Here is a 24,760-nt window from a genome sequence, read left to right as displayed (position 1 = left end):
TTGCTGCGTCCTAAGTTACTTTAAGTTTTTTTTATAAAGTTTGGCTCATTTCATTGCACTAAGTCCAGAATAGCTTGTTCCCTTGTGGGATCCATCACAAGCTGTTCCAAAAAGCCATCCCATAAGCGTTCCATGAATTCCCTTTCTTTGGACCCACCAGCAACATTATTCACCCAGTCCACCTGCATATTGAAGTCCCCCATCATCACTGTGACCTTGCCTTTCTGAAATACCCTATCTGTTTCCCAGTACATTTTGCACCCCAGTCTTGACCACTGTTAGGAGGTTGGTACGTAACTCCAATTATGTTTTTTTTTGCCTTTGTGGTTCCTCAACTCCATCACACAGACTCCACATCATCTGACCTTATGTCATTCAGTGCCATAGATTTAATTTTATTCTTAACTAACAAGGCAACTCCACCCCCTCTACCCACCTCAGACGAAACAGTGAAGCCTGTGGAGCTGTTGGATTTACTGAAAGTAACCTATATAGACTTGATGGCTTTGTTTTGGATTTTTTTTAGAATTCAGAAGCATCATAGAATGAAACTAACGAGCTCAGCCTCTGTCCTCTGAGACATATTTGTCTTGGGTTCAGTGTGAGGACTAAAATCCTGATCCAGGTGTTCTCTTGAAAAGAGTCTGAACAAGTTCTCAACAATTCCTGAGTGAAATTCATCTGCAAACATTCCAGAACAATTACTTATGCTTGGTGACATCCATCTATGTGTACCATGTTGCCAGCTGGAAGCCATCTTGAATAATCCATTTTTTATTCTTTGTTACTTCAATAATTAACAATTGTTAGCTAAAGTCCTTTTTTCCAAAATCAATCTTTGCAGAGATCTTTTCTCTGTCTGTTGACTGTATTTGTTTTAGATTATTTATAGGAGTAAACATTTATACTTTTATATTTCAAATGGTGTGTTAACCAGCTTTGCACTTTATCAAAATAAGTTTTATTTCATAATAAAAGTTGGAGAGCCCAATTGAATAGAGACCACACAAGCACAGATCGGGTGAAATTAACGACTGTTTATTACAAGCAATATCGCTGGAAGAGAAATTGACTAGGCTGACACAGAACTGACAGTCCCTACATGTAGGTAAAAACAATGACTGCAGATGCTGGAAACCAGATTCTGGATTAGTGGTGCTGGAAGAGCACAGCAGTTCAGGCAGTATCCAAGGAGCAGTAAAATCGACGTTTCGGGCAAAAGCCCTTCATCAGGAATAAAGGCAGAGAGCCTGAAGCTTGGAAAGGTAAGCTAGAGGAGGGTGGGGATGGGGACAAAGTAGCATGGAGTACAATAGGTAAGTGGGGGAAGGGATGAAGGTGATAGGTCGCGGGGGGGGGGGGGAGGGTGGATAGGTGGAAAAGATGATAGGCAGGTAGGACAGGTCATGGGGACAGTGCTGAGCTGGAAGTTTGGAACTGGGTGAGGTGGGGCAAGGGGAAATAAGGAAACTATTGAAGTCCACATTGATGCCCTGGGGTTGAAGTGCTCCGAGGCAGAAGATGAAGCATTCTTCCTCCAGGCGTCTGGTGGTGAGGGAGCGGCAGTGAAGGAGGCCCAGGACCTCCATGTCCTTGGCAGAGTGGGCAGGGGAGTTGAAATGTTCGGCCACGGGGCGGTGGTTGATTGGTGCAGGTGTCCCGGAGATGTTCCCTAAAGCACTCTGCTAGGAGGCGTCCAGTCTCCCCAACGTAGAGGAGACCGCATCGGGAGCAACAGATACAATAAATGATATTGGTGGATGTGCAGGTAAAACTTTGATGGATGTGGAAGGCTAATTTAGGGCATTGGATGAAGGTGAGGGACGAGGTGTGGGCGCAGATTTTGCAATTCCTGCGGAGGCAGGGGAAGGTGCCAGGATGGGAGGGTGGGTTGAAGGGGGGCGTGGACCTGACCAAGTAGTCACGGAAGGAATGGTCTTTGCGGAAGGCGGAAAGGGGTGGGGAGGGAAATATATCCCTGGTGACGGGGTCTGTTTGGAGGTCGCAGAAATGTTGGCGGATGATTTGGTTTATGCGAAGGTTGGTGTGGTGAAAGGTAAGCACCAGGGGCGTTCTGTCCTTGTTACGGTTGGAGGGGTGAGGTCTGAGGGCGGAGGTGTGGGATGTGGACGAGATGCGTTGGTGGGCATCTTTAACCACGTGGGAAGGGAAATTGTGATCTCTAAAGAAGGAGGCCTTCTGGTGCATTCTGTGGTGGAACTGGTCCTCCTGGGAGCAGATATGGCGGAGGCGGAGGAATTGGGAATGTGGGATGGCATTTTTGCAGGAGGTAGGGTGGGAAGAGGTGTAATCCAGGCAGCTGTGGGAGTCGGTGGGTTTGTAAAAAATATTGGTATCAAGGTCGGTCGTCATTAATGGAGATGGAGAGGTCCAGGAAGGGGAGGGAGGTGTCAGAGATGGTCCAGGTAAATTTAAGGTCAGGGTGGAATGTATTGGTGAAGTTGATGAATTGCTCAACCTCCTTGCGAGAGCACAAGGTGGCGCCAAAGCAGTCATCAATGTAGCAGAGGAAGAGGTGGGGAGTGGTGCCAGTGTAATTACAGAAGATCGACTGTTCTATGTAGCCAACAAAGAGACAGGCATAGCTGGGCCCATACGTGTGCCCATGGCTCCCCCTTTGGTCCGGAGGAAGTGGGAGGATTCGAAGGAGAAATTGTTAAGGGTGAGGACCAGTTCGGCCAAACAAATGAGAGTGTCGGTGGAAGGGTACTGTTGGGGATGTCGGGAGAGGAAGAAACGGAGGGCTTGAAGGCCCTGGTCATGGCGGATGGAGGTGTAGAGGATTGGATATCCATGGTGAAGATGAGGCCAGGGAAACGGGAGTCTTGGAGGAGGTGGAGGGCGTGGGTGGTGTCTCGAACGTATGTGGAGAGTTCCTGGAGTAGGGGGGATAGGACAGTGTCGAGGTAGGTAGAGATGAGTTCAGTGGGGCAGAAGCATGCTGAGACAATGGGTCGGCCAGGGTGGTCAGGCTTGTGGATCTTGGGAAGGAGGTAGAATTGGGCAGTGCGGGATTCCCGGACTATGAGGTTGGAAGCTGTGGGTGGGAGATCTCCTGAGGTGATGAGGTTCTGTATGGTCTGGGAGATGATGGTTTGGTGATGGGGGGTAGGGTCATGGTCGAGGGAGCAGTAGGAAGAGGTGTCCCTGAGTTGGCGTTTGGCTTCAGTGGTCTAAAGGTCAGTGCGCCAGACTACCACTGCACCCCCTTTATCTGATGGCTTGATGGTGAGGTCGGGATTGGAGCAGAGGGATTGGAGGGCTGCGTGTTGTGAAGGTGAGAGGTTGGAGTGGGGGAGGGAGGTAGACAGGTTGAGGCGGTTAATGTCCCGGCGGCAGTTGGAAATGAAGAGGTCAATAGGCCAGCACGGGGTGTCCAGGTGGATGCAGTGTGTTGGAGGTGGGCGAAGGGGTCCTCGGAAGGTGGGCGGGAGTCCTGATTGTGAAAGTAAGCTCGGAGGCGGAGGCGGCGGAAGAATTGTTCGACGTCATGGCGTGTATTAAATTTATTGATGCGTGGACGGAGGGGGATGAAGGTGAGTCCTTGGCTGAGGACTGATTGTTCGTCCTCAGTGAGAGGAAGGTCTGGAGGGATGGTGAAAACTCGGCAGGGCTGGGAGCTGGGAGCTGGGATCTGGTGTGGGTGTGGAGCTGGGAGTGGGGGTGGAGTCTGTAACTGGAATAGGTGTGGTGATGGGGAAATGGGGGTGGACTCATGAGCAGGGGTAGTGTTCCCCTCAGGGTTCTCGGGTGCGGGGATGGTGACAGTGGGATCTGTGGGGGAGTGTCAGTAGAATGCAGGTGAGTGGCGTTGGTGGGGGCAGATGTGATGGTGACTACGGCAGTGGCGGGGGCAGAAGTCAATGAGTGTGTGACATCAGCAATGATGTGACGGGCAGAAGTGATGTCAAGTGTGGTGCATGAGGAATTGTGAGGGGCAGAAGTGGCTGTGGGAGTGGCCATGATGGGGGCGAAAGTGACCATGTCGGTCAATGGTTATTTTCTCTGAGCAGTGGGCACAGGCAGTTTCTATAGGGGGACAGTAATGTGGTGTGAATTACAGAACAATCAAGAGTAAAATACAATCAATGGGAGGACAATCAGCCTCCTGGTAGCAGCAATCAGGCTATGATTGAGTTAGGACATTCCGATCCTCTGTGAGGATAAGTGCTAATGTCTGTCATCCTGGCATCAATGGGTTTCCATTGTGGTTAGTTTACAAGTGAGGTACCTTGGTGTCTTTCAGTCTGAGCATCCTTTATGGAGTTCCACAATGTGTGAGGAGTGAGGCTGCCCTTAGGGCATCAGGAACAGTTGTGCTTACTGAGGGCTAGGAAGTCTATTGTCAGACTGTCTCAGGAAGTTTATTCCCCAGTCTGGAAATGGCTTGAATCATCTCCTGTTTGCTGCCTTGTGTCTTAGTTAGGTAAAAACAATGACTGCAGATGCTGAAAACCAAATACTGGATTAGTGGTGCTGGAAGAGCACAGCAGTTCAGGCAGCATCCAACGAGCAGCAAAATCGACGTTTCGGGCAAAAGCCCTTCATCAGGAATAAAGGCAATTGTGTCTTAGTTAGTCTGTTTGGTTGAGGCTGAGGCACTCTGGGTAGTTCCTGTTGTGGCTTGGGCAGACATGCTTTCTTATGCGCTTTGTGGCCATGCTGTGGGTGGACAGGGAAGTGGATTTTCTCCCACAATAAATTAATGACTTCTTTTGCTTATTTAGAGAAACCTGGTTGATGGGTCATTCTATTCTAATTTAATTCAGAGAAACAATTAGACATGGCTGGATAAATAATGTAACTTCAGCTGTAATCAGTGTGCCTAGAGAGAGATATAGCACTTCTCTAACCTTGGTAATAGCGGAATCTCATTCCCTTGATAACTTAAATGGTTTGGGTTATGCTTTTGTAGTGGTACTATTTTGCCCCCTTGTTATGGCTTAGATTTTATTTTGTTTTCTGTTCTAGGATTTAAATGTAATTTATACCTCCTGATTTTATAACTTCCTGCTTTACTGTCTATGAGGATCCTTTAATCTGTCTGGTTGAACAGCTTCCCTGTTGCTTGTTCTGCTCATTGGCACTATAGATCACTGATAGCGGGCACTGAATTCAGTCAGTTACATGACTGACAAGTCTACTAAAACCTTGGGGACAAACGTATCTAAGGTGAAGGATGACAATTTTTCCTTCATCACTCACACAAGAAAACCTAACTATTGAGGAATGACATATCTGTGGTTTTAAAAGAAAAAAGTGTGCGCTTCAACACAGGTAAATGGAAACTACTTACACAAAGCTCTTTACACATCACTCTGGATTGTCTTAATCACAGTGAAAGGTTTCCTTATGATTTAGCTACAAAACTGACAAAGATAGTGTAGATAGTACAAAAGTGGTGAAATGCACTGTCAATTAATGTAATATACAGCTAAACTGAACTGGGAAGGTATGACAACAAAGAAAATCCAATCACATCAGGGCTAATGTACACTAAGGAGCAGTGGCATTAAAATTGTGACTCAAGAAGTAAATGTAAAAAACATCAATTTGGCATCGGGGCAATTTTGTTTTCTATAAAGGAAGATGTGAAACTGTGTACTGTAAACTCAACTTGATTGTTGACATTTCAATACTTTAAAGTGACAAGCTAGCTTCATGTCTACAATGAATTTTTCACATATTAGAAACAGAGTATCGCCTCATCAACGCACATAATTATAAATTGCCAACTGAAATTAAAAGCTGCTCAGGCTTCTGGTGGCTAACGTATCACAAGAAAGGACAGAACAAGTTCACTTCTCCCACTCTAAGAAATTTCACACACAAAAGCAGCTTTCAAATTCAATTCTTTGTATTGTCTACTGACAAGTAGTGAAACTATGATTGTAACCAACATAAAATGGAACATTATAACTTCTACAGCCAATAAATCCTACTGCTGCCTTGGTGCTTATCCAAATTTGTACATTCTAGGAATTGATTGCACTGCAGCACTTTCATATTACAAAGATGACTGAAATATATACCAGTCTTTATGTCATTTTTCCATTTCATTCCAAATAATAAAAAGAAGAACAATGCAGGAAATACCTTATGGATATAAAACAATATAAGAATCAATTTTCGAAAAGAACAGAAATTACAGAAATCATTTTTAAAATTTGAAATAGATTTGTTTCAATCCATTCCATGCATTTATTTATGAATTATTCAGGCACAGTGACAGTCTCATCAGGACAAGGTATTGTGTTGTGACATTATAATGCATGTTGAAAATTAAAAGTCTAAGCAGTAAACTGGGAATCTGGGAAAAATATAGTAAGTGCGGGAAAGAGGAACATGGGAGCCTGTTGATTTCCTACTTTAACTGTCTTGGAGGGTGGTTCATTTGCAGCTCATTGGCTGAGGATCAACCTCAAAATAGCTTGGACCTTACAGTGGTAACAACATCGAACAATACAGCGCTGGAAAAGGAGTAGCAGGAGAATCGATGTTTCGGGATTCATCATTCTTGATGAAGGGCTTATGTCCGAAACATGAATTCCCCTCCTCCTCAGATGCCGCCTGACCTGCTGTGGTTTTCTAGCACTACACTTTTCGACTCTGATCTCCAACACCTGCAGTCCTCACTTTCTCCGAGTGGTAACAACAGGCAGACAGAGACACACTCTGTTATGATCTAGCATGCACCTGAAGTTAAAAAAAAATACATTTATTTCTGGGGCTCTGACAAAATACTCAAGCAAAACAGATCTTCCAGATGTTGGGGGGTCATTATAATTCTTAGTTGTGAGTATGCATTGAACAAAGACATTTAATAACTCTACAAAGACTGATTTCCAAACCTATGCAATCAAAACAGTATGGATTAAGAGGAAGCTACACTAATACTGTATTGAGGTCTATTGGACTGCACATTAATATTGAATATTTTGTTCAAGTTTGGCCAAGATGTCTTACAAGCCTTAAAATTGCTGCTGAAAAGAACTAAGAGACTGATCACAAATGAAGGCTGCACCATCAATATAATAATTCATTTGCAATTTGTGTAGAAAAACAGGATCATAAGTTGGAATTGAATGAAGGGGTGAGCCCAATGTACAGCAATGTCCATTTGGAATAATACGGTAGACCAGTGGTTACTGCTGCTTCATAGTGCTAGGGACCCAGATTTTATTCCATTCATGGGTGACTGTATGTGTGGAGTTTGCACATTCTCCTCATGTCAGCATGGATTTCCTCTGGGTGTTCTGGTTTTCTCCCACGGTCCTCAGATGTACGGGTTAGGCAGACTGACCATGCTGAATTGTCCAGGGATGTAGATTAGGTAGATTAGCCATGAGAAATGCACGGTTACAGTGTTAAGGTCAGAGGGGCTGAATCTGGGTAGGATGGTCTTCAAAGGGTCAGTGTGGACTCGATGGGCCAAATGGCCGACTTTCACATTGTAGGGATTCTATGACTCAATGAACAAAACAGGTTGCACAATCACTGACCTAGAATGAAATCCCCATTGGCAGCTTGAACCCTGCTGCCCAAGACAGACACATAATTTATCATCATTATGATTAAACATGCCTGCAGGTTATGCACTGTATCTTGTGGTAATTAGAAAATCAAAATAGAAAGCATCTTTCTACATGAAATCCAAGATGCCTGTGAACAGGGGAACAACTCTGTTTCTTTAACTCAGCTGATTAAACAATCTTTTTCCAGTTACATTGAACCGAAACCAGCAAATCAGACTTCAATTGATTTAATACTAAATAGGTATAGAAAATGAAACAAAGAGAGGAAAGAAGATGAAGACAGAGAGACACACACACAAAATAAATAGAAAAGGAAAGTAGACAAAGGAAAGAAAAGTAACATTTTTAAGTAATAAAAACAGAAATTGCTGGTGAAATTCAACAAATCTGCCTGGAAGCATGTGTGGGGAGAAAGCAGAATGTTTCGGGTCCAGTGACCGTTCATCAGAACTGACAGTAGCAAGGAAAAGGTGGTGTATGTACTGAAGACAAAGAGTTTGGGGAGAGGCTGTGGTGCGGTAAAGGAATGGGTGGGTAAGTGGACATACAGCCCAAGTGCAAAGAAAGATAGGCAGCTAGAATCACTAGACCTGACTTGCACTCCCTCCACAGATGCTGCCAGATCTACTGAGTTTCTTCAGCACTTTCTGTTTTTGTTTCAGATTTCCAGCATCCGAAGTTCATGATTTTATAATATTTTAAAATTTCTAGCATAATTAAAATCCAGCAAATAAACGCCATTCGTTTAAAAGTACTTTTTCGGGCTAAAGAAATTGCTTGATGACAATTTGGGCAGCACAGTGGCTCAGTGGTTAGCACTGCTGCCTTACAACGCCAGGGACCAAGGTTCCATTCAGTCTCAGGCAACTATCTGTGTGGAGTTTGCACTTTCTCCCTGTGTCTGCATGGGTTTCCCTTGGGTGCTCCGGTTTTCTTCCACAGTCCAAAGATGTGCAGGTTAGTTGAATTGCCCACATTGCCCAGGGATATGCAGGCTAGGTGAATCAGTCATGGGAAAATGCAGGGTTACAGTGTTAGGGTAGGAGGTGATCTGGGTGGGATGCTCGTTGGAGGGCTAGTGTTGACTCGATGGGCTGAATGGTGTGCTTCCACACTGTGGGGATTCTATAAATTAAGACTTATCATGCTGCTAACTTGAAGTGTTGATTTCTGACATTTTATGGCGATTATTATGGTTATCCACTGGGTAAGTAATGCAACTTTATGCTCTTCATATATTCCAATGCCAAATGCTTCTACAAGATACTATTATCGCAAAGCTAGGTTGATACCAACATCCTGATTTCCACATGTAATTGCACACGTGCAGCTGTCAGAGGTTGCCATTTGATTTAACAATGTGCAGAGACAGAATCACCAGCACTTCTTCAACAAAACCAACCCATTCCCTCTTAGTGATTTAGTTCAGGGCTAATTATTGCTCAGGAAACAAGGGAAAATTCCCCTGTTTCTCTTTCAAATAGTCTTGGGTACGAGCTCATTTGAAAACCGACAATTCCAACAGATGTCAGAAAGGTTGTGGCATACCTCCGGCACAGCTGTAAATTGAATCCAAGCCTTCTGGCTGACATGGTGGGACACTACTACTGCATCTCCAGAGCACCATATTATGTTGTGGAGATGCCAGGGTTGGACTGGGGTGGACAAGTTCAAAGATCAAATGGCAGCAGGTTTTAGTCCAATAGGTTTCTTTGAAATTGCAAGCTATCTGCCTCAGGTATGTTATGTTAGAGAGGTATAAGACACAGTATTTGTAAGGAGAAAGTGAGGACTGCAGATGCTGGAGATCAGAGCTGAAAAATGTGTTGCTAGAAAAGCGCAGCAGGTCAGGCAGCATCCAAGGAGCAGGAGAATCGACGTTTCGGGCGTAAACCCTTCTTCCGGAATGAAGAAGGTGTGCCAAGCAGGCTAAGATAAAAGGTAGGGAGGAGGGACTTGTGGGAGGGGCGTTGGGAATGCGATAGGTAGAAGGAAGTTAAGGTGAGGGTGATAGGCCGGAGAGTGGGGTGGGGGCGGAGAGGTCGGGAAGAAGATTGCAAGTCAAGAAGGCGGTGCTGAGTCTGAGGGTTATCTCAGTCCCAACCCTTGGACTCAGCACCGCCTTCTTCCCGACCTCTCCGCCCCCACCCCCTCTCCGACCTATCACCCTCACCTTAACCTCCTTCCACCTATCGCATTGATTCCAGAGTATGACTTCATTGCGACAATAAAATTAATTATTTGACAAGGTAGGGTCCAGACTCACAATCACACTTCTCAATAACAGTAACACCATCAGCTTCACAACTTCAATGCATTGCATCTACTTTCTGCAATACAATGCATCGACCATCTAAGATTCATTCAACCCATATTACACCCTTCACAATCACTGCTCTCACCTTGCGCCAACCTCGCAGCTCAACAATAATGTGAAGTATCCACAAACACACACATCTGCCAACTCCAACATCAACAACCATAGAGCCAATTATAAATGGGGTTGTGGATAGGAAGGTTGCATGGCCAGAATTGTAGGATAAAAGATGTAAATTGAAAGCAAAGTAGGGAGTCTAAAGGAAGAAAAAAATTAGGAGACTATTGAGACTGTACAAAAGGTGGGAGATCCACCATTTAAACTGCGATAAAGCTGACAAGCATTTATTCAAAATGCAGGCAGCAGATCTCTTCCAGGCAAGGACTGTGGCGCAGACAGGGATTATTAGCAGTGCCACAGACAGTGAAAATTGTCTGTAGAATTCCAATAATCGAACAAAATTCATTTTATAGAGCTATGAAGAACTGATTCACTCAATAAGGTTATTTAGGAAATGGGAATTTGTAAAGTTGCAAGCAGCAGGAATCATTCAGTAAAGCTGTGAATGGAACTGGAAAACTATTAAAGCCACAATTAATGGGATTCACCTACAGCACCCAGAAAAAGTGTGAATCATGCATTTTACTTGCAGTAATTGGGAATCCTCCAATTTGTTTCCAAAATGCAGGAAGCCTCCATTTTGACTGCACAAGGACACAAAAATTTTCTAGGTACAGCATTACACATACTATACCACATAATCAAAAATTTATAAAGTGAAGAAAGAAAGTAATTAAGTTATGAGGACATGACTGCAGAAATAATATTGTCAGGAAGATTTACTTGAGTGAAATAGAACACACAATTGGATATCTTGCAGAAAATAATTCCTACAATAGAAAACTGCTTCCAAACTGGATAACAAATATGCTGCGAAACAAATATGCACACTTGTATTTGCTTGGGTTTATTACTGATAATGCTATAATATTGGCAAAGGGGCAAAAGAACTAACAGATACTTCTGATGAAATTCTGTTATTCTGAGATAACTATAAGTAATCTCAGAATAAATAAAATGTTTTAAAAGACTTAATTGACAAATTAACATTTAGGAGAATCCATCAATAATTTCATTATTGACCTTTACAGATTAGTAGAGAACAGTAACATCAAATGGAGAGTTAAAGTCAGAATTCAAAAGAGACAGAATTGTTATTGGAATTGCTGATGAATCTGTGTCACATGTATTGTTAAAAGAAGTTTTGACTCTGAAGAAAGCCATATAGCTAGTGAGTGAAAAAAAAATCGGGAAGCAATACAGATCAATTCAAAAAGGATGAAATGAACCTTATTGGAGGAGACCAACAGAAACCATTCAGTACTTAAGGTTAAAAAAACCCTAAAGATCTCATATGAGAAGCTAGTTCAGAAAGTACGACAGACACCAGATACTAATGGACATAAAAGAATATGCTTTATCTGTGAAATAATAGGTCACTTTTAGGAAGTATGCTATGCAGTAAGAAATGAAATAGCTACTCATAAAGTAATTAATGAGGTAGAACAGCCTACAATAGCAGAAGATCTAAGAATGACTAAAGGTATTCCCGAAGAAAATATATGATCCAGACCTTATTTTTTGATGATAAATGTTTAATGGATACCTTTTAAGCTTGATACAGGGACAGTAACTATAATATTAGGTAATATAAACATCCACAGTTCTTTGTTTTATTTCAGGTGTTATTTCATTGTTGAAGAGACACTGTTTAAAGTTTAAGGCAGTGTATCTGCGTGGTCCAGGAGGTATAATAGTTAAGATTAAAGGTATGTTACAAACAACTTTGGAACACAATGGATGTCAGATAATAGAGAAATTATGCATACTTCAAAGCAAGGAATTCTCTCTCAAGTAGGAATATATATCCTGTCCTCAACCTTCTCCAGATGGTCAATGTGGTTAAGAGCTCCTTTGAAGAGGAGATTGTAATTTTCTTTTACAGGATTAGGGAGCTCAGTACTGAATACCGTACCACACTAAATAAATATGCAAAACCATAATGTCTCTGTGAACCCAGAATGATTCTGCATTCTTTAATAAAACGATTTGAGGAGATAATTTCCTTGAGGTCAAAAACTAAACTCATCCAGGCATGACAACTGGACCCAAAAATAATGAGCCCTTTGGTTGGTGTTATCACATGCAGCTCAACTTTTTCCTCTCGTCTTTCTGCACTCCATCTCCACCTATCCAAATCACTCTATTTTCCCCTGAATCCCTTGTCATTATGATAAATACCATTTCTTCCTCCAGGAGAGGTGTAGTTAGTAGATGACACCAAAATTGGAGGTGTAGTGGATGGTGAAGCAGGTTACCTCAGATTACGGCAGGATATTTGAACAGGCAGATAGAGTTTAATTCAGATAAATGTGAGGTGCTGCATTTTGGAAAAGCAAATCTTAACAGGACTTATACACTTAATGGTAAGGTCCTTGTTGCTGAACAAAGAGACCTTGGACTGCAGGTTCATAGTTCTTTGAAAGCGGAGTTGCAGGTAAATAGGATAGTGAAGAATGCATTTGGTATGTTTTCCATTATTGGTCAGAGTATTGAGTACAGGAGTTGGGAAGTCATGTTACAGCTGTACAGGACATTGGTTAGGTCACTTTTGGATTATTGCATGCAATTCTGGTCTCCTTCCTATTGGAAGGATGTTGTGAAACTTGAAAGGGTTCAGAAAAGATTTACAAGGATGTAACCAGGTTTGGAGGATTTGAGCTATTGGGAGAGGTTGAATAGGCCAGGGCTGTTTTCCCTGGAGCATTGGAGGTTGAGGGGTGACCTTATAGAGGTTTATAAAATCATGAGGGGCATGGATAGGGTAAATAGACAAAGTCTTTTCTCTGGGGTGAGAGAGTCTAGAACTAGAAGGCATCGGTTTAGGGATAGAGGGGAAAGATATAAAAGACACCTAAAGGGCAACGTTTTCATGCAGAGGGTGGTATGTGTATGGAATGAGCTGCCAGAGGAAATGGTGGAGACTAGTACAATTACAACATTTAAAAGGCACCTGGATGGGTATATGAATAGGAAGGGTTTGGAGGGATACGGGTTGGGTGCTGGCAGGTGGGACTAGATTGGATTGGGATATCTGATCAGTGTGGACAAGTTGGACCGAAGGTCTCCATGCTGTACATCTCTATTATTCTATGACTCTATCAATTCCGAAGAAGGATCACTAGACTCATAATGTTAACCCTGTTTTCTCTCCACAGGTGCTGCCAAGGTCTGCTGAGGTTCTCCAGCAGTTTCAGTTTTTGTTTCTTTGTACTATTTTTGCTTCATCAACCCTAGTGCAACTTTTATGTGTGGCGAGAAAATTTAAAATTTAAGAACAATTCCCTTGTTTTCTATTGGTACATATATCATAAAATGTTTGAGGTTAATAGACACTTATCTTGGTGCAGAAGTACAATAATGGGAGTATATCTTTGCCCTTAGCTCAATAAGGTACAATCATAATCAAAGAGTCTTTTGATACATAAGTGGAACAGCTTGACATATTTTTCACTGCTAATATCCTGAATGTTCCTGATAATCTAGTCGGTTGATGGGGAAAAGGAAAAAGTCCACATTTCTCACTGAAGTAGAACCAGAAGTGTACAAAACATTCAAGAATGTTCCTGCTGAAGGAAAAGACTTTCATCCATTTTGTGTAAGCTTGAGCTCCACTACAGCTCCAAGCCCAACAGAAATTACAGAAAGGTATTGGTTTGGAAAGAGGGATCAGTCACCCAGTGAGGGTATTGGAGATAAAAACAGAAATTGATGGAAAAGCTTGGCAGGTCTGTGGGCATCGATGGACAGAAATCAGAGTTAACATTTTGGGGTGAGTGACTGTTCCTCAGAAACAAGAGATCGGATGTAATAGTGTCAACTACTTATCAGATAAATTTGTGATTGCCAAAGGATTGTGCTCTGTAAATATCATTTGGTTGAATAGATGATACAAAGGTGGTGAGCAGCTTGAACAAGCTGGCCTGAGGTCAAAATTTATTAAAAAGGTCCAACAGTTAAGCCATTTCTTTGGAAACACAGTAAGATTTAACAAGCAATGATTCAAACTATTCAGATACGTGACACATTTGAGTTATTGACCAGTGGTCAAACTGATACTTTTCTGGAGATTGGATAGTGTCAATGTTTGAACACACAGTATTGTTTGTACAAGAAGAGGAAGCTTCAGAGCATGGTTACCTCACTCAGGAGGAGATTATTTGATCAGCAGCTGGAGACTGAGATGGAGCAACCTAGCTACCTGTTTCTGGCTGATCCTCAGACAGGTCTATGAAAACAGGTTCACTTGTGATTATAAGCAGTGTACGGGTACAATTTTGTAGTATTTTTGTAGCATGCATCGCTTTCATAATGAATATGTCCCTTGTTACAATTGCCTTGGGTTATTGATATTCAGAATAAACCTGACACACCAGAGAAACTGGAAATAAAAGTCTACAATGCCTGTTTGGTCATAATTTCACAATTAAACTAATCATAAGCCACTGATGGTGATTTTGAATCTAAAGGATTCCATATTTACTTTAGTTGCAGCCTGAAAGCAGAGCTGGGCTTTGGTTTTGTCTGCTTGTAAGTATGACATTAAATACAGACAATTGGAGGATCTTTGTAATGCTGATGTATGTCTGGATTACCATCCCTATCTGATGTGGAACCCAACAGGGAGAATGTATTTTTTTCATGTAGATGAGTTGCCAGTCACAGCAGAAGATATTGGTAGAACAACTAATAGTCACTCTGTATTGTCGAGGCTGTATGACTATATTACAAATGAGTGGCCCATATAGATATAATCCTATCAATGCTTTCTAAAATTCTATTATTGTGTCTTTTATAATAGATTCTATTATATTTTCTCTCCTTCCCCTTTTAAATTGTGGGGTTACATTGCCATCCTCCAATCTGTAGGAGCTGCTCCAGAGTCCATAGGATTTTGGAAGATGACCACCAAGGCTTTTGGAAGGCTTTTTAAAAAAAAACATTTGAATAAGTTGTCAGTTGAAAAAGGTCATGTTGCGTGGGGAGCCACAATTGTAATTCTGGAAAGATCCAGACTCCAGTTCTTCTGGAATCTTCCTGATCAACATAGAACATAGAACATAGAACATTACAGCACAGTACAGGCCCTTCAACCCTCGATGTTGCGTCGCCCTGTCATACTAATCTAAAGCCGATCCCACCTACACTAGTCCATGTATGTTCATTTGCCTGTCCAATGATGACTTAAATACGCTTAAACTTGGCAAATCTACTACCAATGAAGGCAAAGCATTCCATACCCTTACTACTCTTAGGAATATGTTTGACAAAGCATGTCATGGGAAGCTATTTTTGGTGGCCAGCGTTAAAAAAAAGGACAAAGGAGATAGAGTGAAACAATGTAGTGTATGTCAAGCTGTAAAAAATGGAGCCAATGGTTCCCTTGGAAGTATGGAAATGGGCAGCTAGACCATGGCAGTGGCTGCCCATTACTTTTGCAGAATTTGACATGCAACAGCTGTTTATTATATTGATTGTTCTTGTTGCGCAGGATCCCTTGGGGAAGAATATCCACAGTTGGATAGAATTAAAATGGAAAGTGAAGTGATAGAATCTGAAACAAGGGTTCTGAATCTAAATAAAGGGAATCGTGAGAGTATGATGCACAAATTGGCAAAGGTGGAGTTTGGAACCTTATGAACAAGGTTGATATTGGCTGGGCAAAGATTCATATTTTTAAAAATGTGCATGTACTACAACAAGTATTTATTCCTGTCATGTGCAAAAATAAGAGGGAAGATGGCTCAAACATGGCCTGCAATAGAAATTAGAGATAGCATTGGATCCAAAGAGAAGATATATAAAATTGTCATTAAAGCAGCAAGCTCGAGGCTGAGGAGCATTTAAAAAGAAGTAAGAGATGACAAAAGGTTTGGGAGGGGTGGGGGGTGGAATCAGAATACCAGAGTTAAATCACAGGGAATGTAGAAATTTACAGGGAAAGTTTTGATAACCAGGCAAAGAAAAAAAGATCTGGAAATACCTATGTTGATTCTTTACAGTCAGAAGCTAAGGAAATTTTATTGGGGAACAAAGAGATGGCAGAAGAATTGAACATACATTTTCTTTCTGTCCTCACAGAATATGCCACAAATATGTTGTTGTGGTTCTGTTCGCCGAGCTGGGAATTTGTGTTGCAGACATTTCGTCTCCCGTCTAGGTGACATCCTCAGTGCTTGGGAGCCTCCTGTGAAGCGCTTCTGTGATCTTTCCTCTGGCATTTGTAATGGTTTGAATCTGTCAGTTCCAGCTGTCCGTTGCAGTGGCTGGTATATTGGGTCCAGATCGATGTGCTTATTGATTGAATCTGCGGATGAGTGCCATGCCTCTAGGAATTCCCTGGCTGTTCTCTGTTTGGCTTGTCCTATAATAGTAGTGTTGTCCCAGTCGAATTCATGTTGCTTGTCATCTGCGTGTGTGGCTACTAAGGATAGCTGGTTGTGTCGTTTCGTGGCTAGTTGGTGTTCATGGATCCGGATCGTTAGCTGTCTTCCTGTTTGTCCTGTGTAGTGTTTTGTGCAGTCCTTGCATGGGATTTTGTACACTACATGAGCAATCTGGTGCATTGGCAGTCACCTTCCAAAATCCGATGGACTCTGGAGCAGCTCCTACAGATTGGAGGTTGGCAACGTAACCCCATTATTTAAAAAGGGAAGGAGAAAAAATGTCAAAGAATCACAGTCCAGTAGCCTCATATCAGCAGTGGGAAAAATTATAGAATCTATTATAAAAGACACAATAACAGAATTTTAGAAAGCATCAATAGGATTATAAAAAGCAAGCATGAGATTATGAAAGGCAAATCATACTTACTAAATCTTCTAGTGGGTTTTGAGGATGTAATTTGTAGAACTGGTAAGAGAGACAAGGTAGATGTGGTGCATTTGGACTTTCAGAAGGCTTTTAATAATGTCCCTCATAAGACGTAAGTGGGCAAAGTTAAAGCACAAACCCTCCATTCTCAGCAACATGCTGATAAATACTTTCTGAACCCTCTCTAATTTAATAATATCCTCCCTATAACATGGTGACTGGATCTGTACACAATATTCCAGAATAGGCCGTCCAACCTCCTTTATAACCTCAACATGATGTCCCAACTCCTGTACTCAAAGGTGTTAGCAATGAAGGCAAGCGTGCTAAATACATTTTTAACCACCCTGTTTCAAAGAATTATGTACCTGATCCGCTAGGTCTCTCTATTCTATCACACTACCCAGGGCCCTGCCATTAATTGTTTAAGTTCTGCCCTTGTTTGTTTTACCAAATGCAAACACTCACATTTATCTAAAATAAACTCCATCTGCCACTCCTCAGTCCATTGAACCAATTGTTCAAGATCTCTTTGCAATCATAGATAACCTTCTTCACTGTTCACTATACCAACAAACTTTGGTGTCATCCACAAACTTATTAATCATCCAAATCGTGAACATATATAACAAAAAAAAGTGGACCCAGCACTGTTCCCTGCTGAACACTGCTGGTTATGGACCTCCAGTATAAAAGTAAACGCTCCACCATCACCGTCTCTCCCCTACCATAAAGCCAATTTTGTATCCAAACAGCAAGCTCATCCTGAATCCCATGTGATTTGATTTTATTAATTAGTTTCCCATGCAGAACCTCATCACATGCTTTACAAAAGTCCAAGAAAACACTTTGCCCTCATCAATCTTTTTGGGTACCTCCTCAAAAACCCCAATCAAGTTTGTGAGACACGATTTCCCTTGCACAAAACCATGCTGACTATCCCTAATCATTCCTTGCCTCTTCAAATGCATGTAAATTCTATCTTCCAGAATCAGCTCCAACAACTTACCCTTCACGGATGTCATACTTACAGGTCTATAATTCCCAGGCTTCCCCTGAAATAAGCCTTTCTTAAATAAACGCATAACATTAGGCACCTCCATTCCTATAGCACATCACCCATGTTAAATAAAGTACCATAAGTGGTCAAAGTGGCCACCAGAAAAAGGCATTAAAATATGCGTTTCTTGCACATATTTAGTCGAGATGGTTGGTGGTAGAAAAGTTAAGTTTGCAGACATCGATCATGTTTTAACTTCAGAGATTCACAAAGAAGAAGGGAATTACAAAGAATCAAATTAATTTGATGAATTGGATTGTTGTGATATGAGTCAAGAACCAACACTTCCTCCAACACAAGCTGTGCCTGGAACCAGTTCAGAGCCAAGTCAAAGTCAGACAGAGGGGACAAATTCAACTGAAGGGCAAGGGCAAAATCAATCCATGTGAGAGAAACATTCTCCTCAGACTTAGCTCAAGACAAGTCAAGGTGCTTCCCTACTTTATAGAATCATTGAGCCATACAGCATAGACACAGACCCTTTGGTCCAACCAGTCTATGCTGACCATTATAAAATATAGAACATAGAACAATACAACGTAGAACAGGCCCTTCGGCCCTTGATGTTGTGCCGACCTGTGAACTGTTCTCAGCTCGTCCCCCTACACTATCCCAAAATCATCCATATGCTTATCTAGGGATTATTTAAATCTCCCTAATGTCTCCCTAATGTAATCCCAAACTAAATAATCCCACCTGCCTGTGCTTCACTCATATTCCTCCAAACCTTTTCAATTCATATACCTATCTAAAAGTCTTTTAAATGTTGTAACTGTACCCACATCCACCACTTCCTCTGAAAGTTCATTTCACACATGAACTATTCTGTGTGTAAAAACGTTGCTCCTCACATTCTTACTTAATCTTTCTCCTCTCACTTTAAAAATATGCCCCAAGTCCTGAAATCCCCCACCCTAGGGAAAACAACCACCGACTATTCACCTTATTTATATCTCTCATGATTTAAAAACCCTCTACAAGGTCAATCCGCAACCTCCTGTGCTCGAGTGAAAAAATGCGCCAATCTATCCAACCTCTGCCGATAACTCAAACCATCCATTCCTGGCAATATCCTTAAATTCTGAAAGCTTAAGTCAAGAGAAAAAGGTATTCTCTTAAAGAAAGGAAACTGGTGATTAGCTTAGATTTATAAATAAATTGAAAACAAGAAATGCACAGTCAACCATTTGAATGCAATTCTGAACAACATTTAACATATTCATTAAGAAGGGAGGAATGTAAAAGAATCTTTATTTGTTTCTACCATAATAAATTGTTTTAGTTCAGTATTAACTTTCTATATGTTCCACTCTATTTTAGTCTACGCTGAAAAAAATCACACACAGAAGTATGTTTGCCATTTTAACACAACTGGATGCAGCATGCATTGTATGCAATTTCAGCAAGTGGTCAAGTTGAAGAGGAGGCTGCGGCTAAGTTTTATGGTGTATTTCGGAGACATGGAAGGTGAAATGCTCCTCCTACTCCCACAAAATCAAACTGGAATGCTCTTACCCCAGGTTCTTCCCTCACCTCAATCACTGACCCCCCACACCAACAACCCCCCCCCCCCCATTTTCCGCCTGGAGAACAAGCCTAGCCACTCATTACCAGGGAAGACACAGCCACCAAGAAGCCCTGAGGTGATGTTTTCTGCATGCAGCCTATCAGTCAAATGCTGGCTCTACTCAACAGCTTTGCTCCCACCAAGGGAAACCCACCCCAGTGCATTGGAGGCATTGATTTAAAAGCATTATTATTACCATTTGCATGAAATACAGTTTAGTTTACTCTGGTTTTCTGGCTGGTCGGTAAATAGGCATAGTTTATAAATCAATAATTTTTCGGTAAGATTTTTGTTTAATTTTCATTGCTCACCTTTATTAGAATATATTCCTTTGGAAAGTCGAGGTATAGACCGATATTAATAAAACACATCCCTTCAGTATAGCATACACTTACAAGCAATGATGTTCCCATATCTGTTCTTGGAGCGATTTTCCTCTTTCTTGGCAGTGTCCCAAGCTGCTGACTGTCCTTCTGACAAACTCTGAAAAGGGAAGAACATTGTTTACTCGAAACACTGCTTTTGACAAAAAAACTGCAAACTTTTCACAACACTTTGAAGAATGACCTCCACAAACCTGTTTTTGCAGCAAAATAGCAGCTACTTTGTGAAAACTTATTATTTATTAAATATTACTCCATTACCTTTAAATTGACCTGGACATAGAAAGAACAGGACCAGGAAATAACCTGAGGATCCACTTGGTCACATGTAAAACTAATGTTCTTCAATAAACTACTGAAATGATTATTCAATTATGCTTTCATCTAAGACAATATCCACCTCATGCCACAGTATATACCACACATCAACGATACTTCATATAACTCTGCTTGGTTCCTGTCAGAAGGTGACAGGAAGTAGGATTTGTAAACCTACTGCTTGGGAAGAAACTATTGATGAAATAAAACCATTATTGAAGTTGAGCCAATGAGAGTGAATGGGGATTCCTGTGCTGGGATTCATTACTCAGCTTTTGCAATGCAATGTAACATATACCATAGTACACAACAATGAGATGTAGTTGCTTTGTGACAAACATAATTTGGCCACAGAAGGAGGTGGAGGCCTGGGTAAGGAGAAATTGCTTAGACTCCAAAGAATGAGAATTTTTTAAAACATCATACCGACCTCCTTACATTGGGACATGGGTGCACTGTGTATTGGGCACAATCCAAACTGCCAGACAGCAGGCCATCTGTGCCTGCTGAATTCTAATTTGATGCCTTTTCCTGACTTTGATTAGAGGTCACCAATGACTGAGGTCCTGGAGTGATAGCTTGGAATTGCCATTGAATCTTTTCTCTTCTAAGTTTGTGTTACGCTGGGATACGACTGCCTTGTTTTGGGTTTATTTATTTGTAAAAAAGTTTAACTTTGATACTATAAGACTTCACAAATAATAAAAAAAAATGAAAATTATTGTTGGGCTTATTTCTTCTTTGTTCAGTTTTTGCAGAATAAAGAGCCATTTGCAATTTTTATCAATTCATTGTACTCAGAATTAGGATTTGGAGATGCTGGTGTTGGACTGGGGTGTATAAAATTAAAAATCACACAACACCAGGTTATAGTCCAACAGGTTTAATTGGAAGCACACTAGCTTTCGGAGCGACGCTCCTTCATCAGGCGATAGTGGAGGGCTCGATCGTAAGGCACAGAATTTATAGCAAAAATTTACAGTGTGATGTAACTGAAATTATACATTGAAAAATTGATTGTCTGTTAAGCCTTTCATCTGTTAGAATACAGTGACAGTTTCACTTCTTTGTGAGGTTTCTTGCAGAGTTACATTGTACTTTGCTCAAAAACTGCATGCATTCATGTCGAACTCTGAGCTCAAAAACTGCATGAATTTATGTAAAACTCCGTTATCTCATTTTTTAGATTAAAATCAATCTAAACATCATGGCATAGACAGAGAACACAGGGGGCCAACACCTTCAACATATTGTCTAGCTATCACCATTGTTAACAGCTAACCCGAGAATGCAACTTAAAAAAAAGGTTTTGTGATTTACACATGAAAGAAGTGAAACTATCACTGTATTCTAACAGATGAAAGGCTTAACAATCAATTTTTCAATGTATAATTTCAGTTACATCACACTGTAAAGTTTTGCTATAAATTCTGTGTTACAATTGAGCCCTCCACTATCACCTGATGAAGGAGCGTCACTCCGAAAGCTAGTGTGCTTCCAATTAAACCTGTTGGACTATAACCTGGTGTTGTGTGATTTTTAACTTTGTACTCAGAATTAATTAGCTTCAAGATGTCAACAGCAATGATATTTTAGATCTGAGCTATTTCTAGTATACTTGAAATAACTTTGAGTTTTGTTACTCTAGTCCCAATGACATATGATATTTCAGGGACTAATGCTCTTGATCTTCATGAGGTTGAAATATTCTATGGGTTACTGTATTTATCTGGGAGACAAAAGTTAAGACATGGGAGAACGGAATATTTTAAAAGACAACATTCTGAAGAGATTCTGGAGCGAACAGATTTAAAGGATCATTTGAGAAACATTTTGAGGAAGATTGAGCAGTTCTTTATTCCTTGATTTTCAAATGTCTGAAAGCTAGCTTCTGAAAAAAGCCAGTTCCCAAAATTTGCCTAAAATTTGCTGTCTCTAACCTACCTTCAGTCCATCATTTGTCCCCTTTTTTCCCCCAACTTATTCTTCCTGGACAAATTCATAATTTAAAATAAATTGCAGGAGAACAATAGTAAATTGAAACTTATCAAATGTTTTTGCAGTGTTTTATCAATTATAAGAAACCTGACAAAGCTGTGACATCAGAAAGTCAAAGGAATTTAAACTAGTTCTAATACACTGAATGAAAGGTGTAACATGTACTCAGAGTATTTTACTCTCAATTCATCCTGTGGAATACAATACATCCTTAGAACAGATAAATTACTTTCTCAGTGTGATACATTGAAACAGCATCACAAACTCTAAAAGGAAATTCTCTTTGATGGAATTGAGCTTCACTTTGGCCTGTGGCAGGTATTGATAATGTGAATGCTGTATGCTTAGTGAGGAGCACAATAATATATTGATACGGGATTAACCAGCACCTTAAATTAGAATTAATTTGGTTAAAAATTCTGATACTGAGAGTTGGAGATACAGCATTTTGCTTTGGCAAATTTGCAAGTTGAGGAAAATCAATTTATGAGTGACAAGAACAAAAAAATGATGGAGAAACACAGTACATCTGGCAGCATCGGTAAAGAGAAAAACAGTTAATGTTTCAAGGCTGACAACTCTTCTCTGGAATGAACTTAGGTGTGGCTGAAATCCTTGACTGCGGAGATGCTGAGGGTGGAGCATGATTGTTTCCATACTCCAGATCCTGACAATAGTTTGGATGGAAGTTTGGGATGAATGCAGTTGTAAAACCTGGGAAACACTTAGAAATTCTGTTTTGATTAATCCTGATATATCCTGACATAATTTGGGCAAAACTGATCACAAATATACAGGCTTTTGAAGATCTAAATCTGTCTGGCTTATGCTATAATGTTCTGTTAAACAGTTTATCGAAACAGAAAGCTCAATTCCTCTGTTGGACTACTGATTATGTTGTCCATAGAGACAAAACATTGTCATAACTAATGCCTTCAATGTACTGAATGGTAGCGATGTGATCAGCCCAAGTTTAAGAAAAATTCGAAGCCTGATAAATACATGGTATGGATGTGTGTTTTTTTTAAATTCATTTGTGGAATGTGGGTGTTTCTGGCTGGCCAGCATTTATTGCCCATCCAGAGTTACCCTTGAGAAGAAGGTGGTGAGCAGCTGCCTTTAACGTCTGCAGTCCACCAGCTGTGGGTTGACCCATGATTCCATTAGGAAGGGAATTCCAAGATTTTGATCCAGCGTCAATGAGGGAAAGGCAATATATTTCCAAGTCAGGATATTTAATTGGCTTGGAGGGGAACTTGAAGGTGGTGGTGTTTCCATATATCTGCTGCCCTTGTCTTCTAAGTGAAAGTGGTCGTGAGTTTAAAAGGTGCTGTCTGAAGATCTTTGGTAAATTTCAGCAGTGCATCTTGTAGATAGTACGCACTGCTGCTACTGAGCATCGGGGTGGGAGGGATTGGATGCTTGTGATGTAGTGCCAATCAAGTGGGCTGCATTATCCTGGATGGTATCAAGCTTCTTGAGTGTTGTTGGGCTACACATATCCATGCAACTGGGGGATATTCAGTTACACTCCTGACTTGTACCTAGTAGATGGAGGACAGGTTTTGGGAAGTCAGGTGGTGAATTACTTGCCACAGTATTCCTAGTCTCTGACCTGCTCTTGTAGCCATTGTGTTTATGTGGTGAATCCAGTTGAGTTTCTGAACAATGATAACTCCCAGAATAGTAGGGGATTCAGTGCTGGTAACACCATTGAATGTCAAGGGGTGGAAGTTAGATTGCCTCTTACTGGTGATAGTCGTAGCCTAGCAGTTGTGTGGCATGAACGTTACTTGCCATTTGTCAGACTAAGCCTGGACATTGCCCAGATCTTGTTGCATTTGGACAAAGACTACTTCAGTATCTGAGGAGTCACAACTGGTGCTGAACATTGTGAAATAATTGACGAACATTCTCACTTCTGACCTTATGATAGATTGAAGGTCAATGATGATGCAGCTGAAGATGGTTGGTCCTGCAGAGATGTCCTGGAGCTGGAATGACTGACCTCCAACAACCATCTTCCTATGTGCCAGGTATGACTCTAGCTATTGGAGAGTTTGCCCACCGATACTCACTGATTCCAGTTTTGCTAGGCCTCCTTGATACCACACTTGATCGAATGCAGCCATGATGACAAGGGCTGTCACTCTCACCTCACTCTGGAATTCAGCTCTTTTGTCCAAGTTTGAACCAAGGCTGTAATGAGGTCAGGAGCTGAGTGGCCCTGGCAGAACCCAAAGTGCACATCATTAAGCAGGTTATTGCTTAGCAGGTGCTGCTTGATAGCACTATTAATGACATCTTCCATGACTTTACTGTTGATTGGGAGTAAACTGACGGGGTAGTTGGATTTGTCCTGCTTTTTACATACAAGAAATACCTGGGCAATTTACCACATTATTGGATAGATTCCTGTGTTGAGACTGTACTGGAACAACTCAGCTAAGGGAGCAGCAGGTTCTGGAGCACAAGTCTTTGACAATATTGCCGGAACATTGTCAGAGCCCGCAGTCTTTGCAATATCAAGTGCCAACGATTTCTTGATGTCAGAGTGAATTGAACTGGCTTAAAACTGGTATCTGTGTTAAGGGGACCACTGGAGGAGGAAGTGAGGACTGCAGATAT

General features: G+C 41.3%; 1 protein-coding gene across 6 annotated transcripts in view; it reads right to left on the bottom strand.

The window, feature by feature from the left end:
* Positions 1-24,760, bottom strand: part of ptprt (protein tyrosine phosphatase receptor type T) — a 1,418,554-nt gene that overhangs the window by 110,591 nt on the left and 1,283,203 nt on the right. For all 6 annotated transcript variants that reach the window (XM_072556501.1, XM_072556497.1, XM_072556496.1 and 3 more), the window contains one exon: positions 19,829-19,916. In XM_072556501.1, coding sequence (XP_072412602.1) covers positions 19,829-19,916 — 88 coding nt within the window. The remainder of the gene's footprint in view (positions 1-19,828; positions 19,917-24,760) is intronic.

The sequence above is a fragment of the Chiloscyllium punctatum genome, chromosome 37 (assembly GCF_047496795.1).
Source record: "Chiloscyllium punctatum isolate Juve2018m chromosome 37, sChiPun1.3, whole genome shotgun sequence".
In the NCBI taxonomy this organism is placed as follows: domain Eukaryota; kingdom Metazoa; phylum Chordata; class Chondrichthyes; order Orectolobiformes; family Hemiscylliidae; genus Chiloscyllium; species Chiloscyllium punctatum.
The sequence above is the reverse complement of the archived record's forward strand: the minus strand, read 5'-3'. Positions and strand labels throughout refer to the sequence as shown.